This window comes from Schistocerca serialis, chromosome 7 (assembly GCF_023864345.2).
Source record: "Schistocerca serialis cubense isolate TAMUIC-IGC-003099 chromosome 7, iqSchSeri2.2, whole genome shotgun sequence".
In the NCBI taxonomy this organism is placed as follows: domain Eukaryota; kingdom Metazoa; phylum Arthropoda; class Insecta; order Orthoptera; family Acrididae; genus Schistocerca; species Schistocerca serialis.
This window is the reverse complement of record NC_064644.1, coordinates 214,015,722-214,041,373: the sequence shown is the minus strand read 5'-3', so window position 1 is coordinate 214,041,373 and position 25,652 is coordinate 214,015,722. Positions and strand designations below refer to the sequence as shown.

Genomic DNA, 25,652 nt, shown 5'->3' with positions numbered 1-25,652 from the left:
AACACTCACCAGGACCTCGATTTCACACACTCCAATAGGAAAGCTTGGACGCTGATTCACGAAGACCCTTCCCACAACAAAGAAAACTCAACGGTCTCATGCAACTCAATCGCCAGTCACTTAGTGAAAGTTTCCAAGGTCCCAACAGATAAAGCAAATCTTCGGCAAGTAAAGACAGAGCTTACGGAAGTCAAGAGATCTCTGAAACATAATCCAGAATTCTCTTCTCCATTTACAATCACTGAACTGGAGACAGCCCTTAAGCATACGAAATGTAGAAAAGCTGCAGGTACAGATGGGCTTTACCCTGAATTTTTGGTGCACAGTGGACCGGTAATGCGAAATTGTCTAGTTTGCCTTTTTAACGAAATTCTTCGCACAGCGACATTACCCAAAAAATTTAAAAGAGCAAAAATTATCGGTATCAGAAAGCCAGGGAAAGAGGGAACAGCTGCAGAACACTTCTGCCCAATATCTCTACGTAGCTGTGCTTACAAGCTATTGGAAAGAATGATTCTAAACCGAATCCAAGATCAAATTAATGCTATGATACCACCTGAACAAGCTGGCTTCAGACCTTATAGAAGCTGCTGTGAACAAGTGCTCTCCTTGACTACTCACATAGAATATGGATACCAAAAGAAACTTAAAACTGGAGTAGTGTTTATTGTCCTGTCAGCAGCTTATGACATGGTGTGGCGCGAGGGCCTATTATTGAAATTTTTGAGAGCAATACCTTGCAAAACTCTAGGCAACCTCTTAAGTAACATGTTAAGCAGAAGGCGGTTTAAAGTACATCAAGGAGAAGAGAAAATCAGATGGCATGTACTCAATGACGGATTACTTCAGGGCTCTGTTCTTGCTCCAGTGTTGTTCAACCTCTACACAGCTGACCAGCCGAAATTTCAATATGCAATTTCATATCATAGTGAAGACCTTTCTGAATGTGAAGAACACCTAACGAACAGCCTTACTAAACTTTGAGTATTTTGAGACATGGTGACTGTGACCAAATGTTTCTAAAACCGAGGTAGGCCTGTTCCACCTATCTAATCGCCTTTCATCAGCAAAGATCAATCCACAGTTCGACCCTCTTGGCACAGTCACATTCAACGAAAGCCCAAAATACCTGGGAGGCACTCTGGACAGAACTTTAACATGAAAGTTAAATTATAAGAAGGCTATGAAAGTGTTTCTGCTAGATAGAGAAGATCAGCAGTTACTAACATCTCACTTAGACAGTGAATTAGCTTCACTTAGTTCCATTAGGACGGATGTAGAGGAATTCTGGGAAAAGTTTTAGCAGATTGTAAATCACAGTCTGGAGAGTTATGCAGCTGGTAGGTGGATAAAGGATGGTAAATACCCACCATGGTTTAATAACGAAATTTGGAAGGTGCTGCCCTCTAGGTTCAAAAGGGGATGCACAAATGACAAGTGAAGGTTAGTAGAGATTTGTTGGACTGCGAAAAGATCTATGCTCAAAACTACGACTGTCACATCTTAGCAAAATATCTGGCAGAGAACTTGAGAAAAATATATTTTAGTGGGTCCGGGGCTTCCATTCATCCCTTTGTGACCAGTCTGGTGCAGCAGTTGAAGATTGCAAAACGAAAGCCAAAGTTTTACATTTCACATTGAAGAAATGATTTACACAGGGGTAAATTTGACCATCGAACACTCCTGTATGGACGACATAGAAATAAGCGTATGTGGCATAGAGAAACAACTGAAAGATTTTGAAAACAAATAAATCACCTGGTCCGGATGGAATCTGTTTGATTTTACAAAGAGTAGTCTATGGCACTTCCCCATGAACCATGGACCTTGCCGTTGGTGGGGAGGCTTGCGTGCCTCAGCGATACAGATAGCCGTACCGTAGGTACAACCACAACGGAGGGGTATCTGTTGAGAGGCCAGACAAACGTGTGGTTCCTGAAGAGGGGCAGCAGCCTTTTCAGTAGTTGCTGTGCTGGTACTGCGAACGGCTGAAAGCAAGGGGAAACTACGGCCGTAATTTTTCCCGAGGGCATGCAGCTTTACTGTATGATTAAATGATGATGGCGTCCTCTTGGGTAAAGTATTCCGGAGGTAAAATAGTCCCCCATTCGGATCTCCGGGCGGGGACTACTCAAGAGGATGTCGTTATCAGGAGAAAGAAAACTGGCGTTCTACGGATCGGAGCGTGGAATGTCAGATCCCTTAATCGGACAGGTAGGTTAGAAAATTTAAAAAGGGAAATGGATAGGTTAAAGTTAGATATTGTGGGAATTAGTGAAGTTCGGTGGCAGGAGGAACAAGACTTCTGGTCAGATGACTACAGGGTTATAAACACAAAGTCAAATAGGGGTAATGCAGGAGTAGGTTTAATAATGAATAGGAAAATAGGAATGCGGGTAAGCTACTACAAACAGCATAGTGAACGCATTATTGTGGCCAAGATAGATACGAAGCCCACACCTACTACAGTAATACAAGTTTATATGCCAACTAGCTCTGCAGATGACGAAGAAATTGAAGAAATGTATGATGAAATAAAAGAAATTATTCAGATTGTGAAGGGAGACGAAAATTTAATAGTCATGGGTGACTGGAATTCGAGTGTAGGAAAAGGGAGAGAAGGAAACGTAGTAGGTGAATATGGATTGGGGCTAAGAAATGAAAGAGGAAGCCGCCTGATAGAATTTTGCACAGAGCACAACTTAATCATAGCTAACACTTGGTTTAAGAATCATGATAGAAGGTTGTATACATGGAAGAACCCTGGAGATACTAAAAGGTATCAGATAGATTATATAGTGGTAAGACAGAGATTTAGGAACCAGGTTTTAAATTGTAAGACATTTCCAGGGCAGATGTGGACTCTGACCACAATCTATTGGTTATGACCTGTAGATTAAAACTGAAGAAACTGCAAAAAGGTGGGAATTTAAGGAGATGGGACCTGGATAAACTGAAAGAACCAGAGGTTGTACAGAGTTTCAGGGAGAGCATAAGGGAACAATTGAAAGGAATGGGGGAAAGAAATACAGTAGAAGAAGAATGGGTAGCTCTAAGGGATGAAGTAGTGAAGGCAGCAGACGATCAAGTAGGTAAAAAGATGATTGATGAAAGGAGAAAATGTAAAAATGCAGTAAATGAAGCAGGCAAAAAGGAATACAAACGTCTCAAAAATGAGATCGACAGGAAGTGCAAAATGGCTAAGCAGGGATGGCTAGAGGACAAATGTAAGGATGTAGAGGCTTATCTCACTAGGGGTAAGGTAGATACTGCCTACAGGAAAATTAAAGAGACCTTTGGAGATAAGAGAACCACATGTATGAACATCAAGAGCTCAGATGGAAACCCAGTTCTAAGCAAGGAAGGGAAAGCAGAAAGGTGGAAGGAGTATATAGAGGGTCTATACAAGGGCAATGTACTTGAGGACAATATTATGGAAATGGAAGAGGATGTAGATGAAGATGAAATGGGAGATACGATTCTGCGTGAGGAGTTTGACAGAGCACTGAAGGATCTGAGTCGAAACAAGGCCCCCGGAGTAGACAACATTCCATTGGAACTACTGACGGCCTTGGGAGAGCCAGTCCTGACAAAACTCTACCATCTGGTGAGCAAGATGTATGAAACAGGCGAAATACCCTCAGACTTCAAGAAGAATATAATAATTCCAATCCCAAAGAAAGCAGGGGTTGGCAGATGTGAAAATTACCGAACTATCAGTTTAATAAGTCACAGCTGCAAAATACTAACACGAATTCTTTACAGACGAATGGAAAAACTAGTAGAAGCCAACCTCGGGGAAGATCAGTTTGGATTCCGTAGAAATACTGGAACACGTGAGGCAATACTGACCTTACGACTTATCTTAGAAGAAAGATTAAGGAAAGGCAAACCTACGTTTCTAGCATTTGTAGACTTAGAGAAAGCTTTTGACAATGTTGACTGGAATACTCTCTTTCAAATTCTAAAGGTGGCAGGCGTAAAATACAGGGAGCGAAAGGCTATTTACAACTTGTACAGAAACCAGATGGCAGTTATAAGAGTTGAGGGACATGAAAGGGAAGCAGTCGTTGGGAAGGGAGTGAGACAGGGTTGTAGCCTCTCCCCGATGTTATTCAATCTCTATATTGAGCAAGCAGTAAAGGAAACAAAAGAAAAATTTGGAGTAGGTATTAAAGTCCATGGAGAAGAAATAAAAACTTTGAAGTTCGCCGATGACATTGTAATTCTGTCAGAGACAGCAAAGGACTTGGAAGAGCAGTTGAACGGAATGGATGGTGTCTTGAAGGGAGGATATAAGATGAACATCAACAAAAGCAAAACGAGGATAATGGAATGTAGTCGAGATAAGTCGGGTGATGCTGAGGGTATTAGATTAGGAAATGAGACACTTAAAGTAGTAAAGGAGTTTTGCTATTTGGGGAGCAAAATAACTGATGATGGACGAAGTAGAGAGGATATAAAATGTAGACTGGCAATGGCAAGGAAAGCGTTTCTGAAGAAGAAAAATTTGTTAACATCGAGTATAGATTTAAGTGTCAGGAAGTTATTTCTGAAAGTATTTGTATGGAGTGTAGCCATGTATGGAAGTGAAACATGGACGGTAAATAGTTTGGACAAGAAGAGAATAGAAGCTTTTGAAATGTGGTGCTACAGAAGAATGCTGAAGATTAGATGGGTAGATCACATAACTAATGAGGAAGTATTGAATAGGATTGGGGAGAAGAGGAGTTTGTGGCACAACTTGACCAGAAGAAGGGATCGGTTGGTAGGACATGTTCTGAGGCATCAAGGGATCACCAATTTAGTATTGGAGGGCAGCGTGGAGGGTAAAAATCTTAGGGGGAGACCAAGAGATGAATACACTAAGCAGATTCAGAAGGATGTAGGTTGCAGTAGGTACTGGGAGATGAAGAAGCTTGCACAGGATAGAGTAGCATGGAGAGCTGCATCAAACCAGTCTCAGGACTGAAGACCACAACAACAACAACAGTCTATGGCATTTGCTCCTTACCTAGCTGACATTCATCGTGAGTCTCTCGCCCAGAAAAAAGTCCCAGGTTGCTCCAGTATATAAGAAAGGTAAAAGAACAGACCCACAAAATTACAGACCAATATCCTTAATGTTTGTTTGCTGCAGAATCCTTGAACATATTTTCAGTTCAGATATAATAAACTTTTTTGAGACTAATAAGCTTGTGTCCATGAATCAGCATGGTTTTAGACAGCTTTGCTTCTGCGAAACTCAGCTTGCCATTTTCTCGCATGATATACTGAGAACTAAGGATGAAGGGCAACAAGCAGATTCCATATTTCTAGATTTCCAGAAAGCATTTGATATGATGCTCCTCCGCAGACTGTTAACAAAGGTACGAGTATACACAACAGATTCCCAGATATGCGAAGGGGTTGAAGAATTCATAAATAACAGAATCCAGTACATTGATCTCGACGCCGAGTGTTCATCAGAGACAGGGAAGTGTGACAGGATCATTGTTATTTTGTTTATACATAAATCATCTGGCGGACAGTGTGAGCAGCAATCCGCGGCTGTTTGCTGATGATGCTGTGCTGTACGGGAAGGACAGAAGTTGAGTGATTGTAGGAGGGTAAAAGATTACTTACACAAAATGTCTAGTTGGTATGATGAATGGCAGCTAGCTCTAAATGTCGAAGACTGGAAGTTAATGCAGGTGAGTAGGAATAACAAACCTGTAATATTCAGATACAGTATTACTAGTGTCGTGCTTGACACTGTCAAGTCATTTAAACATATGGGTGTAACATTGCAAAGCTATGTGAGTTGGAACAAGTGTGTGAGAACTGTGGCAGTGAATCAAATGTTTGAGTTCGGTTTATTGGGAGAATTTTAGGAAAGTGTGATTCACTTGCAAAGGAGACCACATGTAGGACGCTGTTTTGAGCGACGGATTACTTTTAATATACAGCTCCGATCAAGTTGAGATTTGTAGCAGTTGATTTTGACATATGTTTGCACACTCTGAAAAATTTTTGGCTTTCTAGCTTTATTATTCAGCACCACTTTTTTTTTTTTTGTAAAAAACAATGTATTTAGTGAAACACATTCATCTGATCACTCTGAGATGTAACAGTTTAAACATTAATGTACTGAAGCATATGTTGACAAAGTTTGGTAAAGCTACTTTAATTTCATTCTTAAATTATTGCGCAGTACTCTGTATGCTATGCACGGGTGCTTCATGATGACGTGGCGCTAATAGTAATGAACTGGGGTAAGTCCCGGCTTACTCACTTGCCTCTGTATCTCTCAAAAGATACAGTGCTTGTTTTGCCACAGCTGTTGTGACCGGTTCTTGAGTACTGCTCGAGTGTTTGGAATCCATACCACGTTGGATTGAAGAAATTCATTAAAGGAATTCAGAGGCAGGCTGCTACAGGGTGTTTCAAAAATGACCGGTATATTTGAAACGGCAATAAAAACTAAACGAGCAGCGATAGAAATACACCGTTTGTTGCAATATGCTTGGGACAACAGTACATTTTCAGGCAGACAAACTTTCGAAATTATAGTAGTTACAATTTCCAACAACAGATGGCGCTGCGGTCTGGGAAACTCTATAGTACGATATTTTCCACATATCCACCATGCATAGCAATAATATGGCGTAGTCTCTGAATGAAATTACCCGAAACCTTTGACAACGTGTCTGGCGGAATGGCTTCACATGCAGATGAGATGTACTGCTTCAGCTGTTCAATTGTTTCTGGATTCTGGCGGTACACCTGGTCTTTCAAGTGTCCCCTCAGAAAGAAGTCACAGGGGTTCATGTCTGGCGAATAGGGAGGCCAATCCACGCCGCCTCCTGTATGTTTTGGATAGCCCAAAGCAATCACACGATCATCGAAATATTCATTCAGGAAATTAAAGACGTCGGCCGTGCGATGTCGCCGGGCACCATCTTGCATAAACCACGAGGTGTTCACAGTGTCGTCTAAGGCAGTTCGTACCGCCACAAATTCATGAAGAATGTCCAGATAGCGTGATGCAGTAATCGTTTCGGATCTGAAAAATGGGCCAATGATTCCTTTGGAAGAAATGGCGGCCCAGACCAGTACTTTTTGAGGATGCAGGGACGATGGGACTGCAACATGGGGCTTTTCGGTTCCCCATATGCGCCAGTTCTGTTTATTGATGAAGCCGTCCAGGTAAAAATAAGCTTCGTCAGTAAACCAAATGCTGCCCACGTGCATATCGCCGTCATCAATCCTGTGCACTATATCGTTAGCGAATGTCTCTCGTGCAGCAATGGTAGCGGCGCTGAGGGGTTGCCGCGTTTGAATTTTGTATGGAAAGAGGTGTAAACTCTGGCGCATGAGACGATACGTGGACGTTGGCGTCATTTGGACCGCAGCTGCAACACGGCGAACGGAAACCCGAGGCCGCTGTTGGATCACCTGCTGCACTAGCTGCGCGTTGCCCTCTGTGGTTGCCGTACGCGGTCGCCCTACCTTTCCAGCACGTTCATCCGTCACGTTCCCAGTCCGTTGAAATTTTTCAAACAGATCCTTTATTGTATCGCTTTTCGGTCCTTTGGTTACATTAAACGTCCGTTGAAAACTTCGTCTTTTTGCAACAACACTGTGTTTTAGGCGGTGGAATTCCAACACCAGAAAAATCCTCTGTTCTAAGGAATAAACCATGTTGTCTACAGCACACTTGCACGTTGTGAACAGCACACGCTTACAGCAGAAAGACGACGTACAGAATGGCGCACCCACAGACTGCGTTGTCTTCTATATCTTTCACATCACTTGCAGCGCCATCTGTTGTTGAAAATTGTAACTACTGTAATTTCGAAAGTTTGTCCACCTGAAAATGTACTGTTGTCCCAAGCATATTGCAACAAACGGTGTATTTCTATCGCTGCTCGTTTAGTTTTTATTGCCATTTCAAATATACCGGTCATTTTTGAAACACCCTGTAGATATGTTACTATTAGGTTTGAACTACACGTAAGTGTTACGGAAATGCTTTGGGAACTTAAATGGGAATACCTGAAGGGAAGGTGATGTTCATTTTGCGAAACACTATTGAAAAAATTTAGAGAACAGGCATTTGAAGCTGACTGCTGAATGATACTACTATTGCCAACGTACATAGCATGTAAGGACCACAAAGATAAGATACAAGAAATTAGGGCTCATATGGAGGCGCACAGACAGTTGCTTTTCCCTTGCTCTATTTGTGAGTGGAACAGGAGGGGAAATAACAAGCTGTGGTTGAGGATACCCTCCACCACGCACCGTACAGTGGCTCGTGGAGTATCTGTGTAGAAGTAGATATGTTTTCCGTGAAAATTTACTCACTCAATATTGCTAATCGCTTCCAAATTTTTCAATTTTTAATTTTATTACACTACTATGAAATTTCTTACTTTCCACTTTTACTCTCTCTCTAACAAAAATTTGTTTTTTCAGTGATTTCAGCAAGCTCAGACACCACAGTAAAGGTCTGGAATGCACACAAAGGATTTTGCATGTCCACCTTGCGCACTCATAAAGATTATGTGAAAGCTCTGGCGTATGCCAAGGACAGAGAGCAAGTTGCATCAGCTGGCCTAGATAGGGCTATTTTCTTATGGGATGTGAATACACTGACAGCCCTCACAGCAAGCAACAACACTGTTACAAGTAAGTTCATACATATCAGTTGTAAACTAGGATAGCATTTACCCCCTCCTGGTGGTAGTGTGTGTGTGTGTGTGTGTGTGTGTGTGTGTGTGTGTGTGTGTGTGTGTGTGTGTGTGTGTAGCTCAGTACGAGACAAAGGAAGTATCTTCAGTCAGAAAGCAACATTGAAACAAGACTAAAGAAAAGGTGAATCTACAGTTACCATCAGATAATTTCATATAAAGAACGGTATCAATGTTCTGCTGAACAGATTGTGCAACTTCAGTCTATTTTATTCTATTTCTCTCCTGCCTGTCGCATACAGGCTATTAAAAGTGACGTAGGTATTATTTTTTCTACCTGATAATACTGATTAATCTTTCTAAATGTTTTACTCAACAAATTAAATAAAGTACTTGCAGCAATGTTTCCTGGTTAACACATTGGCATGCCATTCTATGTTGCCAAATGCTCAAAAATATTTGTGTGCCTGTGATAATTCGTAAACGTAAAATATCTTAAATGCCTGTTATATATTTAATGATGACCTACCCTCCCACCCCCCCACCCCCCCTCACCCCACCCCCCCTTAGCCCCCAAAGTCTCTTGCGAGAGTACAAGCTAGGCCAACACACAGCTCTTACCCTTTGCAGTGCTACTTCCATTTCTGTGCTGCAAGTCCATCCTTTTACTATTCTTTTTTCCCCTCTGCATGTCCACAGGTTGGTCTCATTGGTGCCGACCCTATTTGAATTTGGCTTTTGGGTCCCCCCTCCCACCCACCGACACTTCATACATCTTTTCATCCTTCACTGCATGGTGCCCATCGTTGGATTTGAACTACCATCCATCTTCCAAATTTTACAGAAGTGTGGGGAATGTCGCCCAACACGGTGTACATTCCACCTTTCTATCTTTTCATCATTCCTTTCTGGCAAAACCCAACATATTAGCCATTCCTTCGGGAGGGGGGGGGGGGGGGGGGGATCGTCAAGTACCTGTGCAATGATATTTCCCTGCCCATGCAGGGATCACTATTGCACTATTGGTGCCTGCAGTGAAAACTCTCTGCGTATGTTAGGGAGTATGTGCCTGCCATGGCTGGGACACGGGCAGTGGTTACCTGGCCAGGTAGCTGTAGGTGTGGTGGTGTGATGACCATGGGAAGAGCCACTACACTGGCACTAACTCATATGATTCATAAATGAGGTGGCTAAAACTTTCTTATGCTGATGGCTGCGTAGCCCCAACAGTCTCTTCAGAAGGAAAGGATTACTACACTGCACACATTTTAATTTCACAGAATGGGCATTTGATTAGTGAAACTGAGCAGTTCAAATTTGTAGGTGTACAGATAGATAGTAGACTGTCGTGGAAAGCAGACGTTCAGGATCTTTTTCAAACACTTAATGTTGCCATTTCTACTATTTGGACAGTAATTGAAGTAAGCGATCGTTCGACATGAAAATTAGTCTACTTTGCTTATTTTCATTTGCTTATGTCATACGGTATTATATTTTGGGGTAACTCTTCCCATTCTAAACAGATATTTTTGACTCGGAAACAGGCTGTTTGGGCAATAAGTGGTGTTATTTCTCGAACCACTTGTCGACCCCTATTTATTAGTGTGAGTATTTTTATATTGCCCTCTCAATATATTTATTCTTTACTGTCATTTTTTGTCAACAGTATCAACTTATTCTCAAGAATTAGCATCTTTTACGCAGTTAATATTCGGCAGGCATCCAATCTGGATTTGGATCGCACTTTCTGAACTCTTGTGTAGAAAGATGTGCAGTATATTGCTGCATCCATTTTCAATAAGCTACCAGAAGAATTCAAAAATCTTAGCAGTAATCCATGTGCTTTTAAATTGAAACTGAAGAGTTTCCTCATGCATCACTCCTTCTATTCTGTTGAAGAGTTTCTAGAAAAATTAAGCTGGTTCTTATGTTATATTTTTGATTGCATTTACTTAAACTTAGGGTTTGACTTTTTTTGGGTTCATAAGCTTTTTATTTTATCTGTTATTACTTTTATGTTGTAATTTCATGTTCTATGACCTTGAAGATTTGCTCATCAGTTTAGTCCTATGAAACTAGTTGTGTAAATAAATAAATGTGACCCCACAATGTTTCCTATCCTGGCTACACTGTGGAGGAACATAGGGCTAAGAGACAAGGGGAGACATATTCCCCACAATACCTACAAGTAAACCTACTTGAGAGATACACTTCAATTTTGATCAAGTTTGATTATGTTGTACTGTTGAGCAAAATAAAAGGCAAACATACTTTTATATGTGCTCATACACCGTTAAGTGACACCACCAAGCATAAAAAAAAAACACAAATACAACATGAGGTATTTTATTCAATTGGACAGATAAAACATCTGCTCACCAAGCGGTGGCAGAACACACGTTTAAGAGGGTTGTAATTGGCAAGCTTTCAGAGCCAGTGGTTCCTTCAGGCAGAAGAGTTGAAGGAAAAGGAAGAGGGTTGAAGGAAAAAGGACTGGAGAGGTCTAGGAAAAGGGATAAAATTCAGGAAAGTCATCCAGAACCATGGGTCAGAGGCTTACCGTACGGGATGCGAAGGAAAGACTGGCTGTTGGGGAATGCATCAAATGAGATTTGAAAACCTGAGAGCTTAAATGACATGTCCACCTGTAGCAATTGTGGATTTCAGTTGCTTATGAATGCTCTTTATGCATTTCCCCATTTGTGTCAACTGCGACAAGTACCTTTCTCCCTGTTCAACAAGGTGCACTATCTTCCAAAACGAAAGGAAGATCCAAGAATTCAAGACTTTTGTCTGACAGTCATAGCAAGAGGCCAAACAGAAATATTATTGTTTGTGTCCTGTTCGTGTGATGATGACGTTTCCTATGTCTATGATGATGTCATCCGTTGTAAAAGCAGTACATTCCCCCTTCATGCCTTCTGCGTCAAGCCCCTCCGGGCCGCTTAACTATGCCATCTTCCCTCGTGGTTGGGGTGCCCCCTCCTACAGTTTCCCCCAATACCCACTTTGGGAGTGTGCTCTCCCCACTGACTGGGAACATCGATCCTCAATCCACAGCCAGAGGAGCAACACCTTCCTCTGGTGTCTCTCACCTGGAATGGTCCCTCATGTCACTTCCCTCCGAGGATTCTGCTGATCTGCAACAGAATACCATCCATTGGATGAAGGAGCCACAGGTTGCTGGTCATAGGGATTCACATTCTTCCTCTGCCCTGGAATTAGGGCAGATAGGCCTTCACAAACATTGAAATCATCCAAAAAGAAGAGTGACAAAAAGACGACCTCCAAGATGGAGGTGGTTCTGGTGGTTACCATGCCACCAGATCCCGCATATACCAACTGTGTACCAGAGGCGGAGTTCCTGGTGGCCACTGTGGTGCTGACTCCTTTCACACACAACCTACCTCAGAATTTGTGTGTATGCCTTATTCTCACAACCAGTGGCAGCAGATGAGCCTGGTGTATGACATGGCTACTTGCTTCCTTCACGTTCTCGCTGGATGCTGTTAAATGGAATTGTAGTGTTTTTTCCATCACCTGGTTGACCTGTGCTTTCTGCATTGTCTCCAGGAAACTTGTTTCCCAGCACTGCAAATCCCTATCATCTGCGGCTACTGGGGCTATTTTAAGACTCTAGCTGACTATGACAGAGCATCAGGTGGTATTTGCACCTTGACTTTGTCTACAGCGATTGTGCGTCATACGATATGACTTTTGAGACTGTGGCTGTTCGTGTGAGGATGTCTCTGGATTTTATGTCTGCAATGTGTGCCTTCCTCCCGAAGGTGAAGGATTCAGAACATGGTATCTGCACTAATTCCTCAGTTCCTCCCACCCTTACTCATTTTGGTGACTTCAGTGCTCACAACCCTTAATGGGTGGAACTACAAACACTGGCCACAGTAAAGCTATTGAAACTCTGCTCACAACACTCGTTCTTTGTCTCTTAAATACCGGTGCCCCATACATCTTGGCATATGAGTCAAATTCAGATCTTCACTTTTCCATTTGCCACACCGGTCTCCCCCCTTCCATCCTTTGAAGACTCAATGATGACATGTGTGACACTGGTCACTTTCTGATTGTCATGTCTCTTCCTCAGCATCACTCACCTGGGCGTCCACCCAGATGGGACTCTCAACTGGGATGCTTTTGCCTCTGCCATTGTCCTTAGCATGCTGCCATGTGGACGTATCAATGTGGCTATCCAGAGCACAACCCCAGCCATTCTATGGAGCAACTCATTGCCTGTAAATGGTGCCATGCCCAGGTCCACCACCTAAAATGATAGAAATAACATTTCTGGAAATGGTATGCCACTATCATTGGACTGTGTACCATTTCTTCACTGGTTTAGGCAAATGTTCGATGCCACCACAGACATCAACCCTCACAGATGTACATGGTGTCTCCCCACTGACCCAAATGCTGTTGCCGAACATTTTTCTCTGCATTATGCTTGAGCCTGTGCGTCTGAGAATTATTAACCGTCATTTTTTGCTGTCAAATAACAGGTGGAGCAAATTTGCTTACCTTTCACTACAAATCACTTGGAGCCATATAATGCTCTGTACAGTGACTGTGATTCCTCAGTGCCCTATCCCTTTGCCCTGACAAGGCTCCAGGGCCAGACTGCTTCCACAGCCAAATGGTCACATCAGTGGATTGCCAACATCGCTGGAGTGGGAGTGAGTTCCTATCTCAATGGTGAGAAAGTGTCATGATGCTACTGAAGCCAGGTAGATAGCCCCTTAGATGGACGGCTATGGCCCAATTAGTCTCACTGATGTTCCCTGCAAGTTGCTCAAATGTATGATGAGCCAGTGGCTGTGTTGGTATCTTGAATCTTGGGGTCATTTGGCCCTGTCCCAGGACAGTTTTCATCATGGCTGTTCTAAGGGTGAGTATTTGGTCTGCCTGAAGTCTACTATCCAGTCAGCTTTTGCCCAGCGTCAACACCTTATTGCTGTTTGTCACTTTCTGGGACTAGTCTTTAATGCCTGGTTGATGTGGCTTCCCCATCTTCGCCAACTTAAGCAGATATGCTGGTCAAACCTCAACACTCTTCACTGTCTCAGCAACACAAGCTGAGATGCAAACAGCTGTACTCTAATGTGCCTTTACAGAGCGCTGATCCGTCCTGTCTTGATTATGGGAGTCTGTCATGTGGCTTGCTATTGCCTTCATCATTGCAGATGCTGGACCCGGTATAGCATTGTGAAGTCCAACTTGCAAAAGGTGGCTTTTGGATCAGAACTGTGAACAGGCTACTTGTGGAGGCTGGGGACTCTCCAGTACAGATCAGGTGCCAACAACTGCTGCTGAGTGATACACACTTCCTGCTCCCCTGAGTATTTGAAATACTGTGCCCTTTTTTTTCCTGATATGGAGATCCACCTCACACAGCAGTGGCCACTGCTTGGCCATCACAGAGCCCCTACATATGCAGCATCTTTTTCCTTGCGTGCTGCATCTTTATCCTCTTTCTATTCTTTTTCCCCTGTCTTTGGGGAACATGTCTGGGGTGTTATTGGGAATGTTCCACATTGTCTGTCACTGACATAAGAACAATCTTACCACTGTTTTTTATTCCCTCTTCCTTTCTTTGTTTCCCTTCTCCTCTCGTTCATCCGCTTTGGCATTTGAGGTTCCTCTTTTTCTTCTTCCCCCCTGTGCGTTCCTGAAGGCTAGACCGTGTGTCTGATGCGTAACAGGTGACTGGGTAACACTCAATTCCCAGCCCTGGGTCAACAGGTAGTGTTCCCACGTACCCCCTGGTACAGGCCAGGCCCAGAGAGGGATGATTGCCTGAGCTGCAACCTCCCAAATTGCTGATTTGTCCCTCTTGTCAGGTGTTCGGAAGGTGTGACATGAGGTGTGAACAATCACCTAAGGTGAGTGCGCCCCCAGTTGGAAGGAGAGCACCATCGGAGATGCTGGCAATCGTGGGGGATTTTCTCGCAATAAGCCAATCATCTTCACAATCAATGTAGCAGTGTCTTCAGCCATGTCTTGATTGTATTTACTCCTCCACTGATAAAACTGTCTTTTTTTTTTCTCCCACCATCTTTACATCTTGGGCCTGTTGCTCCTCTATTCATTGAAACTACGAAATTCCTGGGACTCATGCTCAATAGGAAACGCTCTTAGTCCCCCCATGTGACTTACCTGCACCCCTTTGTATACGGTCCCTCAATGTCCTACGTGTCCTCAATGGTACTTCCTGGGGTGCCTATCGAACCACCCTCCTCCGTTTTTACCGGTCCCTTGTCCGTTCAAAACTTGACTATGGGTGCTTTGTTTATGCGTCTACACATCCATCCCTCTTACACCGTCTCAACACTATCCACCATTTTGGCATCCGTTTGGCCACTGGCGCCTTTTACACTAGCCTGGTGGACAGTTTGTATACTGAAGCTGCTGAACTACCAGGGTCCTAGTGCCGTGACTTTCTCCTCAGCAGGTATGCATGCCGTTTGTCTGCCATGTGTGGCCACCCAAACTATGCCTCCTCCTTCGATGATTCCTTTGGTCACCAGGATAGAGCAGGTCCCTCTTATCTGTTAGCTCCTGGAATCGAGTCCGCTTTCAGCGGTTGCTTCAGCAGCTTAACTTCACACTACCTGCAACTTTTCCGGTGGGTTTGAACGCTTCACCACCTTGGTTTAGCGAAGTGGCCCTTATGTTAACCTCGGCCTTCATTCACTTCCCAAGGACACTACTTCAGCCTTGCTCTATCACCTTCAGTTTCACAGCCTTCGTGTGAAATTTCACGATTGTACCTTTGTGTGCACTGACGGCTCTTGGACTGACCGTGGTGTCATGTGTGCCTTCGTCATTGGCGCTGATGCTTTTTGGTGTCGGCTTCCAGAACACTGTTCAGTATTTACAGCAGAGCACTTCGCCCTGTATTGGGTATGAAGTACACCCAGCGACACAGACTTTTTAATTGTGTCCTCTGCTCAGACTTTCTCAGCGTCCTTTAAAGTTTATGTGTGCTGTACACCGCCCATCCCTTAGTGCAACTGGTTCAGGAAAACTGTCACTTGCTCACTCTTGATGGAGCCACTGTGTTGTTCTTATGAGTTCATGGTCATGTTGGCCTGACAGGAAACGAGGCTGCTGACGCTGCTGCCAAGGCTGCAGTCCTCATGCCTCAGCCCACTAGTTCTTATATTACCTCCAAAGATCTCTGTGTTGCCATCCGTCAGCTGGTGGTGTTCCTCTGGCATCGCCATTGGCCTTCCCTTCAAGGGAATAAGCTCAGGATTATTAAGCCTCTTCCAGCGGCTTGGACAACAGCATCTCGGCCCTCCTACCAGAATGAAGTCATTATAATATGGTTGTGTATTGGGCACTGCCTTTTTAGCTATCATTATTTGGTAAATGCCCCCCCCCCCCCCCCCCAGTTTACTCCTCTTTGTTTTTGTGTTCTGTAACTTTGACATGGGCGCATATGACCCCAGTGTTTTTGCACCCTAAAACAAAATAAAACTACAGTGGCCCAGGACTGAAGGCACGATCACAGTTCACCTACGTCTCTGCTCTAAACTCCAACACCCTCACAGTTGCCTCTTATCAGGGTGCAATCTGCCTGTGCCCCCATGGTGTGTACTCCCTTCTCAGGTCTGTCTCAGCCCACCCTTTGGACCAAAAGACTCTGTTGACTCCATGTTTTTTGCCACCTGTTCCTTGCTATCCTTGATTCATTTCATACACTGATGGCTCTGTGGTAAACGGACGAATTGATTTTGCCTTCACACATGCAAGGTGCTGTGAACTATGCTCCCTGCTGAACAGGTGCAGTGTATTCACAACTGAATTGGTAGCCAATTATTCTGCTTTCAGTTATGTTTGTTATTGCACTGATCAGATTTTCTTAATCGGTAATGACTGCCGAAGTAGCCTTCAGGCTATTGACCAATGCTACCCTTGAGACCCATTCATTGTGACAGTCCAGGATCTCCTTTCTGTCCTCCATCAAGCTGGATGTTGGGTCAGGGAATGAACATGCTGACCAATTGGGGAAGTTTGCTAGCAGGCTGCTGTCTTTCGAGATGGAGATAACAAAACTGGACCTTCAGTCAACTTTATGCCATCAGGTGTTGGGGGCTTGAAACATGGTTCGGTGTGCTTGGTTTTTCCGAACAAATTGTGAGCAGTAGAGAGGACTGCAAATCATGTCAGATTTCCCTTCTTCCTTCTTGCAGGGAATCTACAGTTCTGTAAGCTTCACATTGGCCCATGGTGACATACCACGATTTGAGGATCCATCCCACTGTGATGTGATGACATCTGATGTTGGCCCTAATTTGCCACCTTACAGTAAAACCTTAAACTTGTTGATTCTTTGCCTTTGGTGGTAGCAGATGACACCAAAGTCGCTAATCAGGTTTTATGTTTTACCCAAGAAGGTGGTTTCTACCCCTCTTTCTGAGGGTGGGCTGTTTGGCTTTGTAAACCGCCTGCTCCGAACCAGGGTCCATGGCTGCCCTTGATTGGTAGTCGAGCATGGCTCCTGCCCTTCCCACCTCTTTAATTCTTTTTATTCTTTTACACATGTCATTGTGTACTGTTTCATTGCCATCAGTCTCTTTCCTGAGATTTTATCAACTTGTCCAAGTTGCTAGTTTTCCTGTGGTAATGGAGGGTGTAGAAACACTGCTCAGATGCAGAGTGTGTGCCTTTCATCACATAACACGTCCTGGGGGCCTCCAGCTGCTTCCTGGGCAGAGCTCTTTGCCCACCTTCACCCTTTTACCCCTCTTTCCCTTCTACTTGTGCCAGTCTCTTGGTTTTATTGATTCTTGGTTACAATCGAGTTCATCAGGTTTTGTCTTCTGAATCCTTCCTCTCTGATGGCTCTTCCCAACTTGATGCATATAGGATGGAGGGATTGACGACCTCATAGTTTGGTCCCTTTAACCCCATCAATCTAGTCCATGACCAACACATTATGAAGCTCCATGTTGTGTCCCAGTGTGGCATGGGCAGTCATTGTGTTAGTTTAGAACTGTAATTTAATCCCTGACAACACACTCATAAAATACTAATAAGTGTAAGGTATCATGATTTATTCTTTCTCCTTATGATTTCTATCCAACTCCATATTGTCATTAAAGAAATTCCTCTTCAGCATATCTAAGTAATAGGTAGTATCATTTTCCTCATGGGGGGCCACCACAGCCACATGTTTGTCAAAGGACATGTTGAAGTATTCTACCTAGGCTGTTTTTTCATGGAGGATGCTAAGTTCACCCAACCTGGATATGATTTGACGTCATTATGACGTATATACGCTTTATTCGATTAACACACCTATCGACTTTTACGAACGTTCGAGATACTAAACTGTCGTCTGCTAGTGGTTTGTTTTGACAAGTGTGATTCTGAAAACAGCTCAGTGTGGCAGCGTATATGTATTTCGCCAGAATAAAAGAGCTGGATATTAGTAGAAATATTCCTGACCGCGGCCTTGAAAACACCACGGACAACATGTTTCGTAAAAAAGTGAAGTCTTCTTATGTGCCGACCAGATTAGATTGTGTGACTGTTGTATTGAATGCTTACGCCGAAAATTATATTTATTTACTATCAACAGTTTTGTATGGTTTCATACAATTTGTCTTGTCAGTACATATTAGATTGTAGCAGCATACTCTTGCTGACTTTTTTCTTAATTTATATAGCTGAAAGAGAACTCGTGCACGTTTGTTAGCTAAGTAATTTATATGTCCATCCCAAGATAGTCTTTTATCAACCATAATTCCAAGTAATTTTACACTCGGACCGCAGATACAGGTTCCTTAGCGTCCAGTAATGACTGGTGTGTAGAATGATTGAATTTCGAACTTAAAAAGAAAAATATGAGCCATTGTTGAAGAAAAATCGTCGACCGGAGATGAAATACGAGGGGAAGTGGATTTCTCAATGTAATCTTAACCAAAGGTTAGTGTCTAGTACTGATTGACGTATGAAATAATTGAATGCAGTGTCAAAGCATTCCACGGTGGTATGATAAACCAGACGTACTGTTTATTATGTCATGTATACAACCACAATAGTTTTAGCATGTACCTGGCCATGTCAGTGTGGTTTATGTCAGCAGTATAATTAGCTAAGACAAGATTATGCAAAATAAGAATTGCATCACAACATGAGCAGATACCTTAAACTATGCAGAAGTCTCGTTACTTTTGCCGGATGCAGCTTGCAGAAGATGGCAACAGTAAAGATCTCTTACTCGGAGAACCAATGTGTTAGGTCATCATATACTCAGTTCAGCTTTAGAGTCCACTGTTCACAAACGAATGGTGCAGAGCACAGTGCTACCCTGTCACAACCTCTCGAAAGTTCACAAAAGTCGAATAGTTGATATACGGTTTCTGTCGTTTTCGATGTAGCGTGTATACGTCATAATGACGTCACATCGTATCCAAGTCCGGTGAACTTAGCATCCTCCTTTTTTCATTAGTACTCAATTTATTACACGTGGCACTGTTGTCCAATTGTGGCCTTACAGGCAATCTTCAAACTCAATATACAAAGAAACAGATCAAAGTATAAGTTTGGCTTAATGACATGCAAAAATAATATTTTACAGTTGACTAAAATTGTACTTAGAGGTGACGACGTGTTGTACAAGTATCCTGTTAATGAATGGTGATATAGCTGATCTGAAAGTGAGCACGTAATGTGCAAGCATCAGAATTAAAACCATAAACCTTACTGTGTGCAGTAATAGTCATCTTTATAACTAATGTTTTTTAATTTATTAAAAACCCTATGATGAACTTGCTATGTTTTTTAATTGATGTCTTACTGCCTCCTTTTTAGTCATCTGTAGCACTTTATGTAAGACTTCATCAGACAGTGACAAGAGAATAGGCATAATTTTATTATGTTATTTATTATACCATTCTCTGAGCATTACATCCACTCACTCACTTTTGCTATACCAGACAGCCTTTCTTCACATTTTGAAAATTGACAAACTCATATTTTAGGCAGTTATATTTATAGAATAAATATTCACTCTACAGTGGAGTGTGTGCTTATATGAAACTTCCTGGCAGATTAAAACTGCGTGCCGGACCGAGACTCGAACTCTGGGCCTTTGCCTTTCGCAGGCAAGTGGTAGAGCACTTGCTCGCGAAAGGTAAAGATCCCGAGTTCGTCTCGGTCTGGCACGCAGTTTTAATCTGCCAGGAAGTTTCAGTTATATTTATTTTTCTTGATGCCTCACTTGCCATATTTTTGTTGCTAGTAGCACCTTCTAAGAAAGACTGCATTAGGTCTGTCAAAACCATATATTGCAATAACAGTTCAGAGTCTGAGTGTTAGCTGTCCTCAGTCATGAAGTGTCACCTTCAAGCTGACGCAAATGACATTTGTCACATATATATGTAGTTTTTCAGAGGCCTGTGTATGTGGTATTTAGTGCCTGTAACACTGTATGTTATAAATTGTCTGATGTCAGTATGTTAAATAAAATATAGTTATATTTCTAATTTTTATTCTTTTATGTAATAACACCTCTCATATGTTACCTCTTGTTTCGCACTATGATTGAGTAGCCCCCTAGCCCCTCCCCCCTCTTTCATTTTTTGCCACTGGCAGAACAGTTAATATAAGACTACCTCAGGCCCTCTAGGACTCAGCATCGATTTGCTGGGTATGGGCTTGGCAACCCCAGGGTTCCTGAGCTGGGTAGCAGTAAGCACCACAAATCCTCTGTCACTGTAAGCTCTGGGCATGCTTCAGCAACCACCGCACTTTGTCGTGGCTTAACCGCCCGGATCGTGAGGACAGAATAAACTTCTATAAAAAACTCCTCAATCTCAACGTGTGCTACGCATTGATGGGATATATGCCTGTTGAGGTGAAGCAGTCATTAGCGGGCAACCTCAGGGAACCTGCCGCACCTCAGTTGTATAAGGCTTACTTAGGCACTCATGGGTCTGTCTGAGTGGACCCTTATTTCCCTAGCTGCTCGTGGGACTGTGATGGAACCCTTGAAATCATCTTCTTCTCCTCCCAGCAGGAAGGGTGTACTGCCTGGGAGTATTCACACCCATTCATCCAAAAGATTGAGAGAGGCTAGACCTCCTGATAATAATAATACTTTGGACTGCAGTAACAGGGATCATGGAGTCATGAATAACAATGTGTGCCTAGTGATAAAAAGAAAGGAGGGAGCATTTGAAAAAGTGTCCCCCTTTTATATCCAGAAGGGTCTGGAAGGTGTTGATGAAACATTAAAATCTGTAAAATGATTGCGTAATGGCTCATTGTTGGTCGAAATTAATAGGTCAAAGCAGGTACACCTTCTTAAGAAATCGCAGAAACTGGGTGGCTATCTTATCATATCTTATCATTGTTGAGATGCACACCTCTCTCAATTCTAGTAAGGACGTTGCCACATGCCGAGATATCAAACATGGACGTAGCAGAACTGAAGCAAGAAAGGGCATCCCATGGAATAGTCAACGTGGAGCAACGAGCATGCAGTAATAATAGAGCAACTGAAAAGACTGCCAGTTTCATTGTCACAATCAATTCTCTGACACTGCCAGAACATCTAATGGCAGGGTTCCTTCAACTTAATGTTCGGCCTTACAGTCCAAACCCTATGCAGTGCTATAAATGCCAGCATTTCAGGCATACAACCATGAGCTGTGGAGGTGAAGCGATCTGTGAGAACTGTGGAAAAGCCACTCATGACTCTGGGACTGACTACCCACATCTGGCGATCTGCATCAACTGCTCTGGGAACCACCCAGTCTGGAGCCGAGACTGCCCTGTTTTTGCTGAAGAACGCAAAATACCGGAGATAAGGGACCAAGCAGATCCCCTATGCCGAAGCCAAAAAAGAATATAAGGCGATGAAACCCCGCTGTCTTCACCACCCCATATTCCATGGTGCAGAAACCTATTCACAAGGCTTGACACAGACGACACCTAGTGTGCCTGTATCCACCACAAGCACCTTTACTTGCACATGTACATGTCAAGGAAAAAAGAGTAAGGATGATGCAATCCAGGCAGCTGCACCAAGAAAGACCAACAACAATTCCACAGTGAGCATCCATAAGGTACAAGTAAAGCAGAGTGCCTCTCAACGCCCCTTCCCTCCCATCCTTGGAAGGGACAGGGTGCAGGGAAAGGCTCGCAATGTTCAGATCAAAAGCTTTCCTGATTGCAGTCAGACATCATTATTTCCCATCTGATGAGGAAGATATGGTGGAGTCAGATGCCTTGGCTCTAGGCAGTCCCTCCCTTCCCCCTCACTCTCCAAGTGCTTCATCTCCCCAGTGCAAAGATAGAGGTAAATTAAAACTGTACCAATGACATGGTACCAGTGATATGGCTTTCATACTACAGTGGAACATGAATGGGTTCAGAACTCGTGTGGCATGTTCCTTGTGTTTTTGTTTACAAGAAACATATTTTAAAGATACAGATGTCCATATGCTACAGGGATATACGCTATACCACAAGGATGACCTATGGGGGAAAGGGCCAAGGGAGGTGTCACAGTGTTTGTTACTAATGCGCACCACTCCTCTGTTCTCCCCTTGGTTACTTACCTACAAGCAATTGCAGTTCAAATTCATGTGTGTTGAAGGATCACTGCTCACTGTAATTACCTCTGCAAGATGCACTAGACTCTGAGGCTCTCATGGATCTTATTGCAAAACTCCTGTGACTGTTCCTCCTCTAGGGAGATTTCAATGCCCATCATGTCCTGTGGGGCTTGACCAATACTAGCCCTCGGGGTCGGGTATTGGATGGCATCATGATGTCTCACGAGCTGTGCATCCTCAACACCGGTACTTATACACATTTCTCTACTGCTACCAGTCATTTTCAACCATTGACTTCTCTTTCTGTTCTCCCGCCCTCGCTGACTGTTGAGTGGGAGGTCATTGACGACCTGCATTCCAGTGACCACTTCCCAATGTGCCTTCACCTACTAAATGGCTCGCCACCTGAAGTTAAGCCCCCAAAACGGATGCTCAGCAGGGCTAACTGGATGCGTTTCAGCTGGCTGGCTGTGTTTGAATACGGCAACAGCATCCAAGGATGGGTGGACCACATCACACGAGTGATCCATCGTGATGCTGACCTTTTCATCCCAAAGTCACCTTAGGAGGCAACCAGTACCTTGATGGACGGATGAGTGCCGTTCTGCGATCTGGGAAAGGCATGCAGCTCTTCGGCATTTTAAATGCCGACCAATAGCAGACGACCTTAGGGCTTTTCGAGTTGCGAGGGCCAAGGCTCGACACGTCATTAGCGAGAGTAAGAAAAGGTCATGGCAAGCATTCCTGCACTCCATCAGTTATTCCACTTCTATAAAAGTATGGGAAGCCATCCTGGGATTTACCGTAAACGCAGCTGTTTACCGATAGCAGCAGTGCTGAAACAGAGGTGCCTCCAAACAACACCCAGAGACATTGTTCAGATGCTGGCCGAACATTTTGCACAAACTACCGCCAGTGCAAGCCAGGATGCAGTGTTTCGTCACTATCGTACGACTGTAGAGAACGAAAAGTTGGACTTCAGGTTCAACAGTTCTGAGGCCTACGACTCCCCTTTCTCCATGTGGGAGCTCAAATCAGCACTGACTGAGATCCGTGTTACTGCACCCAGTCATGACCAAATCCGGTACTGCATGCTTTGACATTTTCCAGTGGCATGAAAGGAAATCCTCCTCGAATGTTTTAATCTAATATGGCAGACAGGCAACTTCCCCAATTCGTGGAGTGAGGCAATTCTGTTTCTTTCCTCAAACCAGGAAAGGACTACATATGTCCCAGTAGTTATCAGAGTACCGCCTTAACGAGCTGTATAGGAAAGACCCTGGAGCGAATGGTTAGCCATCGTCTGGTCTGGTTGTCAGAGACCAGGGAACTCCTTAGCCACTCTCAGTGTAGGTTCTGAAGATTTCGGTCCACTGTCGACAATCTGACCCTCCTAGAAGTGACTATTCAGCAGGATTCCCTCCATAAGCATCACTGTATTGGCGTATTCTTCAATATAAATAAGGCATATGATGTTTCTTGGAGACACTGTGTTCTCGCACAACTGCATCAACAGGGCTTTCGCGGCCACCTCCCCATCTTCATATGGTCTTTCCTGTCTCAGCGAATTTTTAGCACCTGGGTTGGTCATGCACTGTCTTATCGATTTGAGCAGAAGAATACTGTTCCTCAGGGCAGTGTTTTAAGTGTTACGCTCTTTGCTATAGCCATCAACAGTATGACATCTACAGTAAGGAGTCCTGTACAGTGCTCCTTATTTGTAGACGATTTTGCTGTTTTCTGTTCCTCCTCCAGTGTTGCAACCATGAGCCATCAGTTGTAACTTACAATGTGGAGGTTAGAGGAATGGGCTGTAGAGGTGGGTTTCCAGTTTTCTGCAGGTAAGTGTGCATGTATTTATTTTAATCATTCTCGTCATCTTTTTAATTTGCCTGCTTTGAATATGAGGGACACCATCCTTCATTTTAGAGACACAGTGTGGTTTGTGGGCCTTGTTTTTGGCTCCCGATTGTCATGGTTACCACACCTGCGAGACCCGAAAGCCAGAACCCCAAAGGCACTGAACATCAAGTGCATTAGCCAGTTGTCTTGGGGAGTGGACAGGGTGTGTCTCCTTCAGTTTTATCAGGCTTTTGTGCATTTGCAGCTGGACTATGGTTACACGGTGTATAGGTCAATGAGGCTCTCTTACTTGTTTCTCATTGACACTGTCCATCTTGAGGGAATTCGGCGGGCCACGAGTGCTCATCAGACCAGTCCCATGCCTGGCATCTGTGCTGAAGCAGGGAAACCGCTACTTACCATCTGGTGCCAGACCCTCCTGGTGCATCAACCGTTTAAGTTCCTTGCATCTCCAACTTCACCTGCACACCATACTGCTGCTCGTCCACCTCTGGAATGCCTTTTTTCCAAGTGTCCACGAGCCACGATGCAATTTGGGATCTGCGTGTAATCTGTGCTGGAGTCACTTCGTGTGGAGCCAGTACGAACCCAAATCTAGGGTTTTAACCGCCTGCTGCCCTGGTTACAGGAGAGGCTCAGAGTGGATTTAGATTTGGTGCAGTTCGAGAGAGATAGCACTCCTGCTTCTGTTTTTAATGTGATATTCTCTGATATTTTATGTGGGTACCATTACCATGTATTATTATTATTATTATTATTATTATTATTATTATTATTTTGGGTTTTAACAAGAGGACTCTGTTGGTTGCTCTGTTGTTTTCCCGGATCATGTCCTCAAGGTCAGTCTGCCTCCAGAATTTACCGTCTTCGACGCAGAATTATATGCAATCTTGCGAGCACTGGAGCAGATGAGACGTTCTGCCTGTGTTAGATTTCTCGTTTCTCAGATTCTCTCTCCATTGTTTATACCTAGCAGATTCAGTAACCCAGAATATTCAGGATGCCCTCCTACAACTACGACTGGGGAAGGAGGTGTCATTCTGCTGGTTACCTGTGCAATTTGGAACTGTGGGAATGAAAGGATGGATCGAGCAGCCAAGGAGGCATGTCGTGATCCTCTGGTATTTCAGTGTATTATACCCCTGCATGCTATCACCTAGCTGTTGAGGTACAAAGTCATGTGTTGATGGGAAGACGAGTGGCTGGCAGATAACAAGCTCCATGTCATCAAGCCCACAACTCAGCCATGTAGTACTTCCTTCCAGCCATGTTGCCGGGATGAGGTCCTTCTTACTCATCTTCATATAGGTCACGGTCCTATGATACACGGATTCTTACTCCGGCGAGAGGACCCTCCAATGTGTGGTGCTTGTGGCATGCAGATCACGGTGCACCACATTTTATAGGACTGCATTTTATTTGTCGACCAGCGGACTGTGGCGGATTGGCCAGCAGATCTGTTGTCTATTTTATGTATTGATCAAACGAGTGCAGTTAGGGTTTTAAAGTTTTGTGAGTTGTCCAA

The 25,652-nt window shown here is 43.7% G+C and overlaps 1 protein-coding gene across 1 annotated transcript in view; it reads left to right on the top strand.

Moving 5' to 3' along the window:
* Positions 1 to 25,652, top strand: part of LOC126412458 (WD repeat-containing protein 48) — a 169,623-nt gene that overhangs the window by 39,961 nt on the left and 104,010 nt on the right. Inside the window, exon 3 of the mRNA XM_050082066.1 lies at positions 8,461 to 8,673. Within this exon, the coding sequence (XP_049938023.1) occupies positions 8,461 to 8,673 (213 nt within the window). The remainder of the gene's footprint in view (positions 1 to 8,460; positions 8,674 to 25,652) is intronic.